General features: G+C 43.1%; 3 protein-coding genes across 8 annotated transcripts in view; 1 reads left to right on the plus strand and 2 right to left on the minus strand.

Moving 5' to 3' along the window:
- Positions 1 to 6,614, minus strand: part of TEC (tec protein tyrosine kinase) — a 75,926-nt gene extending 69,312 nt beyond the window's left edge. Inside the window, exons 1-2 of one of the 2 annotated variants that reach the window (XM_083458219.1) lie at positions 6,317 to 6,614; positions 4,855 to 5,009 (exon numbers count right to left, since the gene is read on the minus strand). The gene's annotated coding sequence lies outside the window, so the exon portion shown is untranslated. Of the gene's footprint in view, positions 1 to 4,854; positions 6,019 to 6,316 lie in introns of those variants that run through there. The other variant, XM_083458220.1, reaches the window with a different exon arrangement.
- LOC310685618 (uncharacterized protein) overlaps positions 1 to 19,178 on the minus strand; it is an 850,221-nt gene that overhangs the window by 388,650 nt on the left and 442,393 nt on the right. The gene's annotated exons all lie outside the window — the stretch shown is intronic.
- Positions 6,644 to 19,178, plus strand: part of SLAIN2 (SLAIN motif family member 2) — a 35,850-nt gene continuing 23,315 nt past the window's right edge. For 3 of the 4 annotated variants that reach the window (XM_083458236.1, XM_083458238.1, XM_083458239.1), the window contains exons 1-3: positions 6,683 to 7,693; positions 17,228 to 17,376; positions 18,366 to 18,530. In XM_083458236.1, coding sequence (XP_083314362.1) covers positions 7,218 to 7,693; positions 17,228 to 17,376; positions 18,366 to 18,530 — 790 coding nt within the window. In that variant the 5' untranslated portion in view covers positions 6,683 to 7,217. Of the gene's footprint in view, positions 7,694 to 17,227; positions 17,377 to 18,365; positions 18,531 to 19,178 lie in introns of all 4 variants that reach the window. The other variant, XM_083458237.1, reaches the window with a different exon arrangement.

Here is a 19,178-nt window from a genome sequence, read left to right on the forward strand (position 1 = left end):
TGGTGCTGCTGAACAATTAATTTTGGAAAGAATTACAAATCAATCCTTTCTATTCAGAGTACAGGTCTATAAAGCACTTTTATTGTTAGCCATTTAAAGACCATCAGCCAAGATGCAAATTAAGTTTAATTCAACACCATGTCCTGAAAATTTAGCCATACTGAGATTCATCACCACATCTCAGCTTAACATTTTTTTTCTCTCTCCAAAATTCCATACTTCCTTCAATGTAAATATTATCAGGGTGACTTAGACGGTAAAAACAGTAAATATAATACATAAACAAAGCAGTACAATTAAGAAGACCCTATCACCAGTCAACACCCATATTATACCTGGTGCTAGGAAACATTGCAGGAGAGCATCCGATCATGATCGCAGTGCCCAACAGGCCTTTGCGGAGAAAGGTTTTCCTTCAAGCATCCTGGTTAACAATGCATATAGGCTCCGAATTGTGCAAGGAAATGAAGCCATGGTCAGTTGATAATCAATTATATTTAAGATGACTATATCAATGTTCCCACCTACTGATCTTGTTCAAAAACCTTGCAGCTGTACTTGAAACTAGCTTAAATGTTTGAAGAGTCTTCAAAAGCAATTCCATGTACAACATATCGCAGCAATATAACCAGGAGGTTATCAGGACATGTATAACTGTTGTTGGGTTATCTCTATGGAGGAAAGGCCACGCTGGTGTGTCAGTCTTTACTGAAGGAAGAAATGCAACTATTGACACCATTTGCGCTTCTAAAATTTAAGCAGGACCAAGGAGATCCTCCAGACTGCAAATCTGATCCAGAACATGTTGAACTCCATTTCCCTGGTCAGACCAACCACCTATCAACGTACCTTAATCTTTTTGAGATTGAGCTTCTGTTCATTGGTCCTCCATTCTAACTATTACCATTTACAGGCACCTGTTCAGCACTTCCACTGAGCAATGATGCAAAAGCTAATCAGTTAGTTTCGACAACACTTCAGTCCAAATGCCTGGATAACCTTCCCCATCAGCTTCATGCAGTTACTGTCAATTTAATTGCTCTTGTTTTGTTCAAGTAGGGAGGGGGGTTTGAAATGGCAGGCACTTCCTTCACCAGTGAAGGGCTTTTCAGTGAAGGGGCTTTTTACTGTCTACCTGAAAGTAAAGAGGGATGGACTGTGGTAGCACCCTCCACAGTCAAATAACTACAACACAAAAGACCCTGTCCTGCATTCTCATCAGTCTGGCCTCTTAGAACCTCAGACAAAGATAATATAGGCAGGTTAACATAGGAGGTGGCAGTCTTTCAGATATCCTGGCCCCAAGCCTTTTAGTGATTTATACATATATATATGAGCAACATATCACCGAAGAATTGATGCTTTTGAATTATGGTCTGGAGGAGACTCTTGAGAGTCCCATGGACTGCAAGAAGATCAAACCTATCCATTCTTAAGGAAATCAGCCCTGAGTGCTCACTAGAAGGACAGATCGTGAAGCTGAGGCTCCAATACTTTGGACACCTCATGAGAAGAGAAGACTCCCTGGAAAAGACCTTGATGTTGGGAAAGATGGAGGGCACAAGGAGAAGGGGATGACAGAGGACAAGATGGTTGGACAGTGTTCTCGAAGCTACCAGCATGAGTTTGACCAAACTACAGGAGACGGTGGAAAACAGGAGTGCCTGGCGTGCTCTGGTCCATGGGGTCACGAGGAGTCGGACACGACTAAACAACAAATGAGCAACACTCGTGAGTTGAGCCTAGCCCAGAAACACATTTGAAGCTAGTACAGTTGAATAAGCTCAGTGTTATATTGTCTGTAAATTGCACACCAAACAGCAATATGGCTGCAGCATTTTGCACAAGTTGCACTTTCCTAATATGTACACATCAAGGACAACCCCATGTAGAACATGCTGCAGCAATCTAAATGAGGAATGACTAGTGTGGGCTGTGGATCCTCCCTGGATTCAAAAGTAAAATGTGGTGTCCAAGATAAGGCAGATAGAGGTGATTTTATCCTTCAAATGCTTAGCAGCCCTATTTATGAGCCCCCATCTCCCCTCGTGGACAAAGCTCTAAAACTCCTGAAACATTTGGAAGTGGCCCACTGTGCAATGGATACACTATGACCAACACAGTGTTGCTGCCACTGTGTCCCCACTGTGGAAGGATGTGTGGATCCAGAATAGGCCTCCACAGTCACTTACGGACTCACTGTTAAAACCGTATTTATGGAAGACAATCTTAGTCAGCTACGAGTGATCACCAAAGAAGAAAGAAGTTGCTGCCACTCACCAACACAGAATAAGCTCAATAATGAACTCTTACTTATGTATGACTGTACTTGTATCAAGGTTTCAGACACTTGTGCTTCCAGCATCCCTTCCTTCTTCATAGCTCCAAGCTCATTGGTAATCCAAGCAGCCAATTGAGCTTTGGACAGCAAAAGATGATTTGGAATGCTTCAACAGCCTGAGTCAGCTCGTAGAATAGATTACAACTATTGATTAAGGAATGTCCAGCTACCAGGAACTAAGAACTTCTGAACAAGAACATACATATTTAGACTGAGATCAGCGTATCAGTCATGCTCCATCACCAGCGCATGAGAAAAAAGAGTCAGAAAGAACAGAAACGGTTAAGAACCTGAATTATACTGAATATTTATAAAAGGAATTGTACACTCATGGTTAAACATTCAAGCTGAACAACCCTGCAAAGTTTACATAACTTTTAAAAACATGGTAATAGAACAAGCACCACATCAAGCATTTGCATCTTAAAAACAGAGTTGTGTTTTTTGCAGGTTACTTATTGAAATTCCAGAGGGGACTATTTATCCTCCCCTCCCCCAGCTTCCTTGTGTGCAGTGTATGTAATACAAAATAAAATGGTTTTTTTTAAAAAAAAAAAGTACAGTGGTGCCCCGCAAGACGAATGCCTCGCAAGACGGAAAACCCGCTAGACGAAAGGGTTTTCCGTTTTTCAATGCGCTTCGCAGGACGAATTTCCCTATGGGCTTGCTTCGCAAGACGAAAATGTCTTGCAATTCTTGCGATTTTTTTCCGCTCCCCACCCCCTTTTTCTAAGGCACTAAGCTGCTAATAGCCTTTTAGCAGCTAATCCGCTAATCCCTTAAGCCTTTAATAGCCGCTAATAGCCGCTAATCCGCTAATAGGGTTGCTTCGCAAGACGAAAAAACCGCTAGACGAAGAGACTCGCGGAACGGATTCTTTTCGTCTTGCGAGGCACCACTGTATATTGAAATAGCGCTAATTTTTTAAGGTCTGAATGTCAATTTATCAGTTAATTCACAACTGAAGGTACTTATGCACCAAATTCTGTAACTCATAATAGACTTTATTTAAGGGTTTAGCTAAACACTTGAATACATAAAAGAGCATGTTTAGACATGTTGATAACTTGTGTCTGGAGAGTTGGGAGACAACAGTCTCCTATTCGGGAATCTAAACAAACTTTTGATACAGTCCTCTTACATGGCTTTATGACCTCAAGATATATGTGGGTGCAGTTTGTTTGAAAGTGCACTCATGTACAAATGGTAGCATTGTGTCATCAGAGAAAGATTAAGAGAATTTGTAGCCTAGCTGTCATCCTGATAGCCAACTTTTTCCATGCAGGATATATGTTGTGGTAAGGGAGTAATTTCAAACAAGTGGTCCAACTCACACACATTAATTCTGAGGTGGTCCAATAAGGTGTGACAGCTGTGTCAAATCAGCAGAGGTAGAACTGGGGCTTTTAAACTACTGTTAATTTCCTATCAAAACAAATTACTTTGCAGCTATACTATTGTAGACAAAATCTATGGTAATATGTGGCAGTTATTTTTGCTTATTTATAAAGCTAGTTATACACACCCCATTGCAATCTGTCTGAAGGGAGGTTAAAATGATGAAACAATAAATTGTGGCGAATTATAGCCACATTATATTGACAATTTTGGAAATTATATGGGGGTTAGGTTTCTTTCTATTTAAGTCAGATTGATAATGTGCACAGTCAACCAAATGATACAACTAGTGTGCACATTATCCTGTTCTACTTGGCTATTTCGAAATATGGAAACATGATCCAAGAGAAGTAATTCAATTTAGCTGGATAAAGATGGACAGTTCTAACTTAACATGTCTGTCATTCACTAATTATTTGTATCATGTGCACAGTCTCCACACTATACTTTGCCAGGGGTGTATACAACTGAGGCACACTTTCTCTATAATATTTCATCCATTCCCTTCCTTCTAGGAGGACATATCACAGAAAAGTAGACTGTACGTATATCATTGAATAAAATTACCGCCAATGATCATTCACAGCATTTACAATCTTTTTCACATTTATTCAAACAAGAGCTCAATGCAGTAGACTATATGTCATTTTAAAGAGTATGGAGAGAGATCCATATCTGCCTTAGCCATCCAGTCCTAAACGAAGTAGGATTTCCCAAATGCAAACCCATCAATTTATGCCCTGTATCAGCCTGATCTAGAACATTTGCAGAAGAGGAACATTCTTCTTCTAGATTCCAGCCAGCCAGAATAGGATCCTTACAGCATTGTTCAGGACTCTGGGGGGTGGGTTTCAGAAGGGGAGAGAAAGGAAGAAAGGACACCCATTTCCCTCTACCCTTCTCAATGTGCTATATAGAGTTAGATGGATCAAATTCAGAGCTGGCTGCAAACCCCAAACTTTATTGCTATATAGAAGTGAGGTATTCTGGAGAGTAGGAAACAGCTCCAGTTTCTTTATTCTCCCTACTGAACCATTATTCTAATCTATAGTGTAGGAAGAGTTTTTAACTCAGGGAAATCATTCCTCCCCCATTCCCCCTCCTGAAATACTTACTAGAGCTTGTAAGGGGTTTCAGCAGACCAATTCTTCTTCCTTACTCCCCACTTCAACTGACATTCTTATTCTTAACATCTCAAGTCTCAACTGCTCTCATCCATAAACTTAAGTTGATTGGAGTCTTTCTGCCTTACTTACTTTGTGAAACTTCCCTGCAGAAAATAATGGAGAAATCCAGAATTTTAGCATGACTGTGATTTGGCAGAGGGCTGTCTACCTTACTCCAACGAAAGGTAGCAGCAAACACAGAATTCCATTATTTGGCATTTGGTGTGATACTGGTAATTCTATCTCCAAACAATGGTCTGAGTTACTCAAGAAAGTTTTATATCTCCAGGCTCAACTGTCAGCAGTGTATCATAAATTCAGGAAGTTCAAAGTCCTTTTTGGCTTATTTCTTTTAATTTACTTGAATACTTGTGTGCCTAGGAGTTCCCTAATGATACAGAAATCACTACCTTGGTTTGGGATAATCCTGTTTTGCATCTGAATTGATAGGGCATTGAGGCTGCTATCCTGTATCTGTTTACCTATGGGAAAGGACCCATTGCCCTTGAGGGTGCACACTTCTGAGTAGACATGTACAGGATTGCATCATCAATCACACAATTTCACTACAGTCAAACCTCAGTTGTCAAACGTAATCCGTTCCAGAAGACTGTTCAACTTCTGAAATATTTGACAACCAAAAACTGAAAGCGGAATCTCAAAACGGAAGCTGTGTAGCATGTTCAGCTTCCGAACATCATTCAAAAACTGGAGCAGTTACTTCTGGGTTTTCGACGTTGGGGGAAAACGTTCGAAAATGGAGCTGTTCCAGAAGCGAGGTTTGACTGTATTAGGAGAAAGGAGTACTGTTGAAAACAGAAGGCTGGATTATCTTCATATTAAGAGTTCCAACCTTTATCAGTGCTCAAAAAGAACAAAACCCTGTACAGTATTGTCAAGAGGGCTTGCTTCTAATGTGCTTGTAGGACTGATTGCAGCCTTAATTGGTGGGGCTTCCTCAGGGGTTAGTCTGTAAAAAGAGAAGTAAAAAACAAGGAAAAGCCCATTTCCTACACACCTGCCCTGTGGAATGCCCTCCCATAAGATGTCAAGGAAATAAACAACTATCTGACTTTTAGAAGACATCTGAAGGCAGCCCTGTTTAGGGAAGCTTTTAATATTTGATGAATTATTGTATTTTAATATTTTGCTGGAAGCCACCCAATGGCTGGGGAAACCCAGCCAGATAGGCAGGGTATAAATAAAAAAAAAATTATTATTATTATTATTATTATTACTACTACTACTACTACACCCTACGAGCTCTAAACCTGTAATTCCGCATTTTCTAGAGCAGTGTCGGGTTATGGTTGGTGCAAGCGGTTCCCCTATCCAGGGTGCCAAGCCAAGAGGGTGCAAACAAACATTTTTTATTTAAAAAAACCACCCCAATATTTATACTGGTACCTACTCCAAGTTGGGGAGGGCGCCCCATTTTGTCCCCTCTGTGTGTGCCATATTACCAAAATCCGCCCCTGACTAGAGCTGGAATGGGCTGGCCTTGTGGTAAAAGGGAAGAAACTCGGCACATGCTCTGAGACCACCTTATCGTCAATAATAGGACCAGGTGCCGAGAACGCCTAGGAGTTATTTGTAAGTAAATGTGGGAAGGCGCGGGAAGGCACATTCATGACATTTAAAGTCCGGGGGCGCTTTCCCAGCCGGTAGGGGGAAGGCTACGGCTGCCATTAACGGCTCCTTAAGCGGCATCAGCAGCTCGCGGTGTGACTCGAGGACTTTGTACGAGTATGAAATCATCGCCCGCCACTATTGTCCAAGCGCCGCCCTGCGCGCCTCCCTCACGGCTCAGCCCCTCACGGCTCGGCCCGGTCTTCGCGCCTCAAGCCCAGCCAGGCCGCTCGCCGGCCCGAAGCTCGGGGCTGTGGAAGGGAAAGCTCCTCTCTCCCCCCCCCCCCCGCCAACACACGGAGAGAACGGAGAGGGAAGGGCGGACATGGCGACGGCCGCCGTCCTCAGGGAGGCCGCGGCCGGATATGCGTGTACGCCTCCCTCCGCTGTGGGCCGCCACCGGCGCAGCTGACTCGGCCCGGCCCAGCCCAGCCTGCCGAGCAGGAGCCGAGAGAGGCGAGGCTGCGCTTCCCCGCCCGGCCATGTAGAGGGGGCCCGCCTCGCTTAGGCCAGCTCAGGAGACAGCCGGCCGCCTCAGCGTGAGGGGAAAGAAGGAAGGGGTGGGGGGGAAGCTTCGCCTGACAGAGGGAGGGACGAGAAGGCGGCGGCGGCGGCGGCAGCAGGAGCCGCGCTGCCTTGTGAGGCGAGAGGGTCGCGGGGGTTGGGTGGAGCCGCGGGGCGCCATGGAGGACATTAACTCCAACGTGAACGCCGACGCCGAAGTGCGGAAGCTGCAGGAGCTGGTGAAGAAGCTGGAGAAGCAGAACGAGCAGCTCCGCATTCGCAGCGCCGCCGGGGCTCCGGGAGGCAGCCCCAAACGGCTGCTGGGCAACAACCACGGCGGCGGCGGCGGAGGGTCGGGAGCCTGCACGCCGCCTCTGGCCGCGACGGCTGCCGGCGCCCCGCAGTCGCCTTCGCCGCCCTCGCCCGCCGCCAACGCCAGGAGCAGCCCTCTGCTGCTGGGGCTCGAGAGCCGCTGCCTCGGCCCCAACAAGGCCGGGCCCAGGCGGCCTCCGCCGAGCGAGGAAGGAGCCGGAGGAAGCGGCTCGGAGGTGTCGGGGGGAGCCGGCGAGAACGCCAGCCTCCTGGACGAAGTGGAGCCGCTGAAGCCCGACGAGCTGGAGCGGCTGGCCGGCTGCGGGGAAGACGAGACCGGCTGGTGAGGAGGAGTGGGACGCGGGGCTGGGTTTATTTATTCCGCTCCAAATGCGGTGCCTCCTCCAGGTTGCACGCAGTTGGGCCGCGAAGGCTCCCTGTTTTGCGCTTGGGAGGGTTAGGATCGCACGCTGCCTCTCAGATCGGCGACCCCCAAGATCGAAGGCCTTGCCTTGCGGGGTCTCCCGGAGGAGAGCCAGGGTTCCCGGTGCTGGCGCAGCCCTAGGGGCCCGAGAGAAGCGGCTTCCCTACGGGGCTCTTGCCGTGGTTTCTTGCACCTGGGAGGCTCCGCACGAATCTGGGAGTTGCAGACCTTAACCTTCTCTTGGAGGAGAGCCTTGTTTTGGTTCCTTTCTAGGGAAGGGAAGGGAAATCTACCCAATACTCCCGAGGGGTGGAGAATCCCTTTGTCCTTTCTCCAGCAAGCGGCGGCTTCAGGGTACTTTTGTTATAGCAACCCAGAACCACAGCGGCAAGGGACACCCATTCAGATTTTTTTGTTGGGCGGTGCACTGGGGATCTTCAGATTTCTAAATGATGAGATCCCCACTTGAGCGTTTAGCTTCTGCTTCTGTAGTCACAATTCACAAGTCCATAAATTATCACTCTTATTTCTACACGTTCCAGGGAAAGGTGGTTAAATTCTTTATTCATGGGCATGCTGGAATTAGGGTACATGTTCTAGGTAACTAGGGATGTGTTATGTATTCCAGGATCGTAGTAAGGTTTAGTGCTTTGGGCCCCTAAGCTATCTCACTTTAAAAGTTACAGGCATTTGTGCCCTTTCTGAATTGGCGTTCTCATTCTTCTTGAGCCAAGATGCTCGACATTTCATTTTAGTGAAAAGAATGCTTGAAGCGAACTCAGAATATGCCTGCGGAAGATAGACCAAGAAGACAGATAAATATTCTTTAAGACTTTTTGAATCCTTTATACATACACACACACATGTACACATGTGTATATATTTTAGTGATTCCCAAAATGGTGGCTTAGAACTGATAGGTATATGAATGAAATCTCATGGGCAGGCTACCAAAGCAAACTACCTGACTACAAACTACTATGTGATTATCAGAGATCTATGTGCACATAAAATCATGCCTTTTCCCTTTAAAGGAGATGTATGGGATAACTTCCTCCTTTCTTGCCCACTCCTTGTGTATATAACAAGCTAAGTTTGTACAGGTCCCCCTCATAATGTGTGGATATACATGCATTTTGCAGTTGTGTACAAAGTTATTTTATAAGAACCGATCCTTATGTGTGATGCAGTGCAAGAGGGAGTTGCTTCTTCTTAAACAGAGAAGTGTTTTTTAAAACAAAGCTTCAACTTCTGGGGCATCACTTCTATAAAAAGTTTTTGGAGCTAGGCTGCATTATAAAGGAGAACCTTCAGGATTGTGTAGTATATTACAAAAACAGTTGGTTTATGTTACATTTATAAATTACCTTGAAACACATGTAAAATGTGATTCATAAATTGTGTTGTTTTAATTACTTATCAATTTAGTCATAGCTAAGAGTGGCTTAAAATAGAAATCCAACTAGTTCATTGATTCTTGGGTTCTTTCCAAGCCCCTCCTATTGCAACCTGGCTCATGTAATACTAAGCTTAACCATGGCTTAGCATGAACAAGCAAATGTGTAGATTCCTGGATACAAGGTTGTGGGCTCTTTGCTCCTCTGCTTGTCCTTCTACTGCCACAGTGCTGCAAGCAAAGTTGTGGTTTGACTTATTATTTTGGTCCAAACCCAGACTTGTTTATCTTGATGCAGTCAAACTACGACATGCAGTGAAAGTTTGTTCTTTGCTTTTCCACTAGTATTTTATCTGAGTGAGACAAACCATGAGCCTAAGTTCAGACATAATACTTACTGCCAAACCATGGCTTAGCTCACAGCAGCAGCAAGACCTGTGAAGAAGTGAAGTGACCATGATCTTCTCTCTCAGAACGTACATGCTTGTGCTAAATGATGGTTTGAATTAGCATGGCATGTGAATTGTTCTTGTATGTCTTTATCCAGCCAGGAGACAGTGTAAATCTCCTTCTCCCCTTCCCTCAGCCACTGACGGACAATGAGGTTGCTTGTTTTTGAGGTACACCGAAATAACCAGATCTCCTTCTGCTCCTGCTGTATCTTACTCTTGACCCACATGGCTGTTTCCCTGCCCCTTTTCCCCTTGGCCTACCTTACCTGATCAAGAGGAAGACTAACCAGGTGTTATTTATGTCCATTTTATGATCTTCAATACACTTGAAGTTCTTATTCTCATTTTCTTGAAAATTTCTAGATAATGGTGAATATAGTGACAAAGTAGGAAGTACAGGCAATGACCATTTTGCGCGTGTTCAAATAATGCGCAGGCGCATCGCCACAAACCCAGAAGTGGCAGGAAAAGTGGGTGGGATGGGGCGGGGGTCTACATACTCCACAGTTACATGTGTTGACCCAGAATGCAACCCCAGTACAAATCAGAGATTGCCTGTAATTCAGATATCTCTCATCTCAGCAGTTTGGTACTGCTGCTGCCGGTGCTTCCATGATTGCTATGCAGAGTTGTAGGTGTCAATTACTCTGATAAGCATGCCTGACAGTGGTGAGTTTCCGAACACAAAGATGAGTCCGAACACAAAGATGAGTCCGTAGTCCAGTGGGAGAAAAGGTCCTTGATTCCTGACCTCTCCAGGTAGAGCTGGGAGTGTCCAAAGCCTGAAACCTTCATGAACTGCTGCCATTCAGTGTAGAGTACTGGGCTAGATTGGCTGATGGTCTGATTTTGGTATAAGGCAACCTTCTTTATTTTTCAACACCAGGAAGTCTTCCTCAGTCATAATAGGCAACAAGTATCCTTGGAAGTATATATTGTACCTGAAATTAGTTCCACCTTTCTTTCTGTGTTGCTTAGACCAAAGCACAATTTTGGTAAGCAGCATTTATCAGTTTTAATTAATTTAGTCATGTGGACTGCCTGAATGCAAATTGCATTTTTTTGGTATCTTTACCTCATTTCAAACTAATTAAACCACATCACACACACACACACACGTGTGTGTGTGTGAGTAGCTTTTCAGGCATACAACTCTGCTGTCCTCTTAAAATATTGCATTCATTTTAAATGGGTACAACCTTCTAATTAGACTGACATGCTTATAGTTGAGGTATCAGAGCAACTGTGCTGTCTCAGTTAACAGCAAAGATGAATCACTAGACTAATTTAGTGATTGTGAAGCAGTTTGTGGGTGAGCTTGTTCTAACTTTGTTTTCTAACAAACTCACTATGTGTTTTGAATGCTCATTGTGAAATGAGCCCCTCCAGTGCAAGGCAGATGTGACATTTTGACATATAAGATGGTCTTGTTCCAATGTGCCTTTGACAAGCTTAACTGAAAAGTGTTGGCTCCTCATTTTATGATGTGGCTCTGTTCCATCATTCCTTGTTTTATTTAGGTTATTTATGTAACTTGTTTTATTCTTACATATTAAACTATGTTTGTTAACTGTTTTGGGGTCCCACATTGGAAGAAAAGGTAGCACTGTATATAAATGTAATAAATAAATAAGGCCTGGGAGAGTACAAATGTTTTCACCTGGCATTGAAAAGGTAGCATAGGCCAAAGTTAAGTCTCTCTGGTAAGAGAATTCCAAAAGTGGGATGCTACAACTGAAAAAGCCCTAGCACTGATATTTAACCACAAGAGAGAGAGAGAGAGAGAGAGAGAGAGAGAGATGTAACTCCTTGGAAAGAGAGGCATTTTAAATATCTGCCTGTCTTCGAGCACTTCTAGACTAGAAACTAGAAGCTGAAGAATAGGACAGTAAGAGCAGTTCGACAGTGGAATTTGCTGCCAAGGAGTGTGGTGGAGTCTCCTTCTTTGGAGGTCTTTAAGCAGAGGCTTGACAACCATATGTCAGGAGTGCTCTGATGGTGTTTCCTGCTTGGCAGGTGGTTGGACTCGATGGCCCTTGTGGTCTATTCCAATTCTATGATTCTATGAAGTCATTTCTCTAAGAGAAACAGACTTCCCTTGTGGAGATTGATCTTCTCCTAGGAGGGGGATGAGCACAAGCCAAACAGGAATCATGCTGGTAGAGGAGAATGAAATACATTACTACACAGAGCACTCACATTCTTCTTTCACATCACTGAGCATATTGGACTTAGGTGAGTATGTCTACTTGCTAGTCAGCTTCTGATATTTCACCAGTCATCTCCTATCCATTAGCACTATCATCCTATGGGGAAGAACTGTAGAGGATGTTATTTGCTTGAAGTCAGTGTCTTCATTGTGCCAACTTCTACACTCTTGACCAAAATCTTTTCTCATACAGAACCACAAATCCTTGTGGTTGCAGCTGGGGGTGCTTTCACATAGCAGTTTTCTATGGACTGTGTACTCATCAAACATGCATGTTTCTTGCAGTGCCACAGAATAGTGTCTTCATCCAAGTGCCATCCCGTGCTTTCCAATTTAATTCGGATTTATTGTTTCAGGAGGTTTATTTCACTTACTGCCTTTTCCGGGTGAACAGTAAAGTCAGGTTAAATAGGAAAATATGGGATGGCATTTGGTTGAGGTCTATCATCTGTGACACTGCAAAAAACCACATGCATTAGCAGCACCAAGTCCATAACCAATTGCAATGTGGGATTTTAACCTAGGTTGGTCTTAGATAAAGCTTCTATCCCATGAATGCAATAGTGACTCAGTCTAACACTGTCATGCAGATTTCTCTCAAAGCATGATCTAAGCCTTGATATCACCACACTAGTAGAAACACCCAAGTAATTGTATTCAAAAGCAAATACTGTCCTTAACTTCTTTGTTTTGATTTTAGTCATCATAAAAAGCAAAACTGAAATATTGGCCTTGCTGTACCACAATGAGCTCGAGGTGATGTAAATGGTTCTCCTCCCCATTTCATCCTCACATTATCCTGTGTTTTCGTTGGTGTTGTCTTTTGGGAACTGTTCTGGGAACTTTCTGCTGAAGGAGCAGTAGAGAAATCCCTTAAATATGCCACATAAACATGGGCTCATCCATGTTTACTTCCTAGTGACTTAAGTTCCGCATAAGCCAGAAATATTATCCATGTTTCAAAATGGCTGTAACATTCCAGATATTAATACAGCATAATGTTACTAAGGAATGAGTGGAAACTTATTACATAAACAGCAAATGACAGGCAATGTCAACACTGATCCTTCATTGGCAGTGAGGGATAGTTTGGAAATTTAATTGGTCCATACCATTCAGTGACTTGCAAGTTTTATTTATTTTTACAAGCTGCTATTTAGTAGTATTAGGGGACGCGGGTGGCGCTGTGAGTTAAAGCCTCAGTGCCTAGGGCTTGCCGATCGAAAGGTCGGCGGTTCGAATCCCCGCAGCGGGGTGCGCTCCCGCTGTTCGGTCCCAGCGCCTGCCAACCTAGCAGTTCGAAAGCACCCCTGGGTGCAAGTAGATAAATAGGGACCGCTTACTAGCGGGAAGGTAAATGGCGTTTCCGTGTGCGGCTCTGGCTCGCCAGAGCAGCGATGTCATGCTGGCCACGTGACCTGGAAGTGTCTTCGGACAGCGCTGGCCCCCGGCCTCTTTGAGTGAGATGGGCGCACAACCCTAGAGTCTGTCAAGACTGGCCCGTACGGGCAGGGGTACCTTTACCTTTACCTTATTTAGTAGCATGGCCATGCTGATTCAGAAATACCTTGCAGCAGCACTAGTGTCTGTATCTTGAAAGACATTTTATAAAGTATGCATCTTTTTGCCATTAATGTAGTCCTCCTTCCCCTTTTGCCTGACATAAATGCTCTGGAAATGTTGTTTACCCTTTCTTTAACTCCAGGGTGTTTTCACTCATGATGCAACTAGAAGACATTTGCACCAGCTTGTCAGGTATCACCATCAAACTATATTATCATCATGCTAAAAGTATATTGAAAGAAATATTAGCTAGCCAAGAAACCGGAGCATTAAAACCCTGTTTAAAGTCTTGAATGTTAATTTTGGGAGGACCCAGGTACAGATTGTAATATATGTACCTTTAAAAAGAAAAAAGCAGATGACATTTTTATCGACTAACTACAGTTTAGTGGAAGTGAGTGACTTCCCAGTCTGTTGTTTTGGTCTTTAAATAGCTATAGAAACCCTCAGAGGTTATTTGTATCTAGAAAAAGGTGTGGACAAGGACTGCTTGCTCATCTATTTCCCCACTAACTTCTTTTCCACAGTGGTTTGCTAATCCCAAGATGTTTCCCGGTTGTTGGTTTCAGCCCAGTGTTTATTTCACAAACATGGGGCTGGAACCTAGGTAGTAAATTTCAGGATGAAAGTTACTGGCAAGTGAAAGGTTAAGCACTTGTTGGTCTCCCACAGCTTCTTCAAGGACGAAATATCCATCAGGCTAATGTTACACACCTGTGACGTAACACTTAGACCTGGTTCATAGATCACATTAAACCATGGCTTACCATTACATCTGAACACAGCTCAGTGCTTTAACTATGGTTTGTTAGTGAAAATAAGCCAAGGTTTGTTGGCTTACTGACCTTAACTGTGGTTTGGTGTTGCATGTGAGCATGGGGACCACCTTAAGAGTGGTTCATTTCATTACCCTGCCCAAATTTCTCACCAAGCAACAGAGATGCTTGGTAAGAATGCTGGAAAACAAAGAAGTCCTCCTCTCTTCTTGCTGCTGCCTTTCCTAAATCTGATGTAGTGAGGTGGCAGCCAAAATAGATTTTTTGGGGTGGGGCATATTATTTCATGTCACCCAAATCTCTGAGCAGTGCGAGATTTCAAGGTTTCCAGGCACTTACCTAGGGTTCATGTTTCCTTTGGAATAAGGCACAGCGGAGACTGTGGAGTCTTTATGATAAATGGTTTACTAACACATCTATACAATCTGAGCCTATGATGGAGGGGTTCACAGTATTAACACCCTTAAAGGATCTTGCTTACCTCATAGTCACAGCTTTAGATTTCAACAAAAAATCAGGCATCTCCCAGCTTCCTAGCCTGTCTCCCAGCTGCCCAGTCTGCAGCCTCCCAGCTTCTAGCTCACATAACAACATTCAGCTCTTGACTTTTTCTTTCTAACTACCAGCCAGTTGAGGGAGGGTGGGCACATATTTTGTATCTGGCACAGAACCTTTTCCTTTGTTACCTTAGTGGCCCATACTTGGAGGGCCATTACTTCAGCAGGAAGTTAGCATGGCTGTTCCAGGAATTGAATCCATGGTGAATTAGAAGGGGGCTCAAGCATATAGCCTACCCCCCTCCCCAAATTCATAACATTCTTAACATTTGGATTTTTTCATTTATGCTGCAAAGGGTGTAATTAGGTTAAACAAAGCCTCATTGTATGGTTTATCTTTCTGTGCCAGTATTTGGAGCCCTCAGTATATTGAGAAGGTCTATTTAATGTTGTAATTTAGCTCCTAATATGGTCCTGTCACTTTTATAATTGGTATTAATCACCAATATATTCTTCGAAGTTAGCTCAGATATGTGTGTGTCTGACCCTCTGCCTAACTTGTTAAATGTTTGAGGGTTCATTGCTGGGAAATTCCGGCTTTTACTTAATGAGATTTTATGAGGCTTTTTCTGTTTAAGCTGCTTTCATATACATGTTCCAGATTAAAAGTTTGAAGCTGTAAGAGGCCCAAATATAGTTTCTGTGCTCCATTTTTAGCCTGTTATGAATACTTGATGCATGCAGTGCTTAGTGGTGTAGCTATTGCTTGGTTTATTGTTTCGTTTTTGACTAGTTAAAATCATATATTACACAGATGTAAATATTTGGGTTTACAACATGTTGGGCTGCTTCTAGACTTGCACATGTGGAAGCCCTATCTTTGCAATATAGCCTTTCTCACCACTTTCTCCCTCTTCCACCCCCCAAATCCCTCTCCTGAGCAGGGGGGTGGGGACATTTGGGAATTGCATGTGATGTGGCATAAGGGGAGCTCCATTAACACATTCCGCCTCCACTCATTTTAGCCATTTCCTCCCTTCCTGCTGTACCATCTCAAACCACCTCCCATGCCATTCCCGATAATTTCCTAACCCCCAGGAGAGACTGGGGGTGGGGTGCTAGAGGCAGAAGCAGGAGGCAGGGAAGCCCTGTGATGTGAACAGATTCCTGCTTGTGTTTGGAATCCACATTTTCTTCATTCAGATTTGACCTCATTCACACACACACACACACACACACACACACACGAAGCTGAAGATCAAATCTGCTTGTTCTCATCCATACCAGTGGGTGTTCCCTTCTGCCTTTATCCCTACATTCCAAATTGTTGATTCAAATACGTAAATCTGACAAAAACCGGCTGTGTGTTCATGAATTAGCAGAGCAGTTTGCACACCCTTTTTTTTTAAAAAAAAAATTGTGCCCACCTAGGAATTGCACAGTAGCGCGCACATGGGAATTTCCAGTTCCATACAAATTTGGTATGTCGTCAGTTTACCTTATGTTCAATTCTAAAACGGCAAGTATTTCCCTTTCCAAAACAGTAAGATGGCTGTGGGAGAAATCCATATAGTGAAATCAAGGGGAGAGGGAATGAAGCAGGGAGATCTGGAGAAATAATGGTTTTCCTGTATTGCACAGATCTGATTGTTGTTGGTTTTAAAAAATCAAAATCACAACAAAGGGGGTGCTTCCAGGAAATAGTCCCCCCCCCCCACTGGTGGGACAGAACTGACATTAAAGAGATAAGGTGTATATCAGGTGCGGCGCTCATCTTGCTTTTCAGGCTAAGGAAGCTGGTGTTTGTCCACAAACAGCTTTCTGGGTCATGTGGCCAGCATGACTAAACCACTACTGGCCCACGGAACATAGTGACAGAAGCCAGAGTACATGGAAACACCATTTACCTTCCCGCCACAGCGGTACCTATTATCTACTTGCACTGGTCTGCTTTTGAACTGCTAGGTTGGCAAAAGCAACAGGAGCTCACCTTGTCACGCGGATTCGAACCACCAACCTTCCAGTCAGCAAGCCTAAGAGACTCAGTGGTTTAGACCACAGTGCCACCCGCTTTTTTTTAAGGGAGGTAGAGGTGCTGAAATATACAGAAAGTACTCCTTAAATGCAGATTCTTCTGATCGATTTGAATCTTTTTAGAAGCAGAAGCCATAGGCTTTTCCTTGTTACGTATCTATTGAAAGTCACCTACAATCAGAAATGCATAAGTACTTCATTGGCCATCCATATCTGGACATTGTGTTGGAATGGGAATTTTCCTTATTTTATATTGTCATTTGAGGCCATGGTTTCAAGAGAGCAGGGATAACCTACCACAATCTGATACACATTTTCTTGCTTACATTCCTATTGTCATTCAGTAGTGTATCTGCTGTTGGTTATTCACCTGTTGACTTGTTTTCAGGAGTACTGAGGAAAGCACATGTTAAAAATAGCAAGTCTTGACCTGTGTTCCCTTCTTAAAGGAAGAAAAATCATACAAGTTCCAAGATTTTAATTTATGTATTTTCATTTAATATTGTGGTGTTTCTGTCTTCATTAGGTTGTATGCTTCGCCAAAGAAGAAAGTGACTCCATTGCATAAATGTATTAGCCCACTGGTTTGGTGCAGACAGATATTGGATTATCCAACTCCAGATATTGAATGTGCTAAAAAATCATTGATCCATAGGCTTGAACAGACAATGTCAGGTGAGTTTGTGAATAAGCGTTATACTAATAAAATATACAAAATAATATCAGAACTTGATTTTTAAAAATAGTTACGATTCTGTGAGAGTTAGTTTTAAATTCAGTTGACTTCATGGGTAATATATACTTGAAGTACTTGTAGTAATGTAAAATTTCTGGAAATTTTTCCAGGTTAAAAAAACAAAAACAGGTATAGTTTATTTAGAAAAAATAAGTTACAAATAGGTTTTTGTTACAAATGGAGCTGTAGGGGGCTTAAGCATAAGGAGCCTAGCATCTCTGTGGTTTTGCCAGTTTATGAGGAGCAGGCAAAAAACAATAAAACCAAAATGACCAACATTATAGTTAAAAATATATTACTTGCTCTGAAAAATCTCTCTCTAAGCTGCCACAATTTGTTACTTCATATTTGCCAACATATTTACAATGGACTTCTAAAAACCGAAGATTTGCCCAGATTGAAACAAGCTTCTGTACTTTCATATGTCAGTTTATTTCTTTTTCTGGTGTTTCCAAACATAGACCAGTTTATTTCACATGCTGCAGAAGATGAATCTGGAGTACATAAAAAAGCAAGAGGCGTTGGGGGCTGTGTTGTGCAAAACCCTTGCCATCATGTTGCAGGAGGGAGACACTTGCCAGAATCCCAGATTGCATTCATTTGCCAAATATGTGAAGATTTTCTATATTCTGCACATGAAAGTACCTTTCTAATATCAAGCTTCTTGATTTTCCTTATGAAAATGGTTGAAACCCCATTGGCCCTTAATTCTTTTCCCTCCTTTAATGTCACAACTGTTCAAACTGAAGTATTTAGCTCAGTACTTGTTACTTTTTATTTATTCCTTTTGACTTTGATCTTCCTCCACTGAGCTCAAAATGGTTTGTGGTTCTCTTAATACTACATGAGATTAAGGCTTACAGCCTTATGACATTTAAAGTAAACAATTAGCACTGGAACACTGTTTTCCGCCCTCTCTTTTATACAGCTCTCAAGAGACACAGCCTTTATAGTAATCCGTTCAGCACTGTCAATTATGCAAACTCCTATAGTCCAAATGCTGGCAGTCCCTACAGCAGTAGCTTCAACTCTCCTTCCTCCACACCAGTGAAACCTCCTTTAGTAAAACAGCTCATACTTCCTGGCAACTCAGGTAAGGGTCTCGAAAACAATGATCAGATTGTAAAACAACTGTGTAAATCCTGTTTTGCTTTATTCTTGCAATAGTCCTGTGAAATATATAAGGCTACCTTAGACCACAACAAGTGGTCCCTTCCATATGGCCAGAAAGACAGCTTGGGCAACATTTATTTAAAGTTTCCTTTAAAGTCATATTTTTGTGTTCCGTGCCATTGCTATTTCTGAACAGCTGTGTGTTCCATGCCATTCCATTGCTATTTCTGAACAACTATGGTCAGTTTCAAAACATGCCACCTTCAACCCATGAGCTATGGAGATCACTTGTTTAAACTAAACTGTAGTTGGTGATAAACCATGGTCCTGAGTTTGGATGCACTAATAAGGCAACTTTACCGAAAAGTGAAAGTAATTTTTGTATAAGCTGCTGTCTGGCCACATGAGAGGAGAGGAAAGGAGAGAATGCTTGAATTCAATGTTCTCTCTGGCTTGTTCCACTTCATGCAAATTGTGTGCGAGATATGTGGATGTGAGTACTATGATTCTAAGGTGAGCCATGAACTTCCTACAAAACTGAGCATGTCCACACCCAACATTCCAGAGACAGTACAAATGTGTTCTAGATGGGTCACACTATTTCTTTTATTTGGGCAAGAGGTGGGGT

This window comes from Podarcis tiliguerta (genome assembly GCF_965153285.1).
Source record: "Podarcis tiliguerta genome assembly, chromosome: 9".
Classification (NCBI taxonomy): Eukaryota; Metazoa; Chordata; class Lepidosauria; order Squamata; family Lacertidae; genus Podarcis; species Podarcis tiliguerta.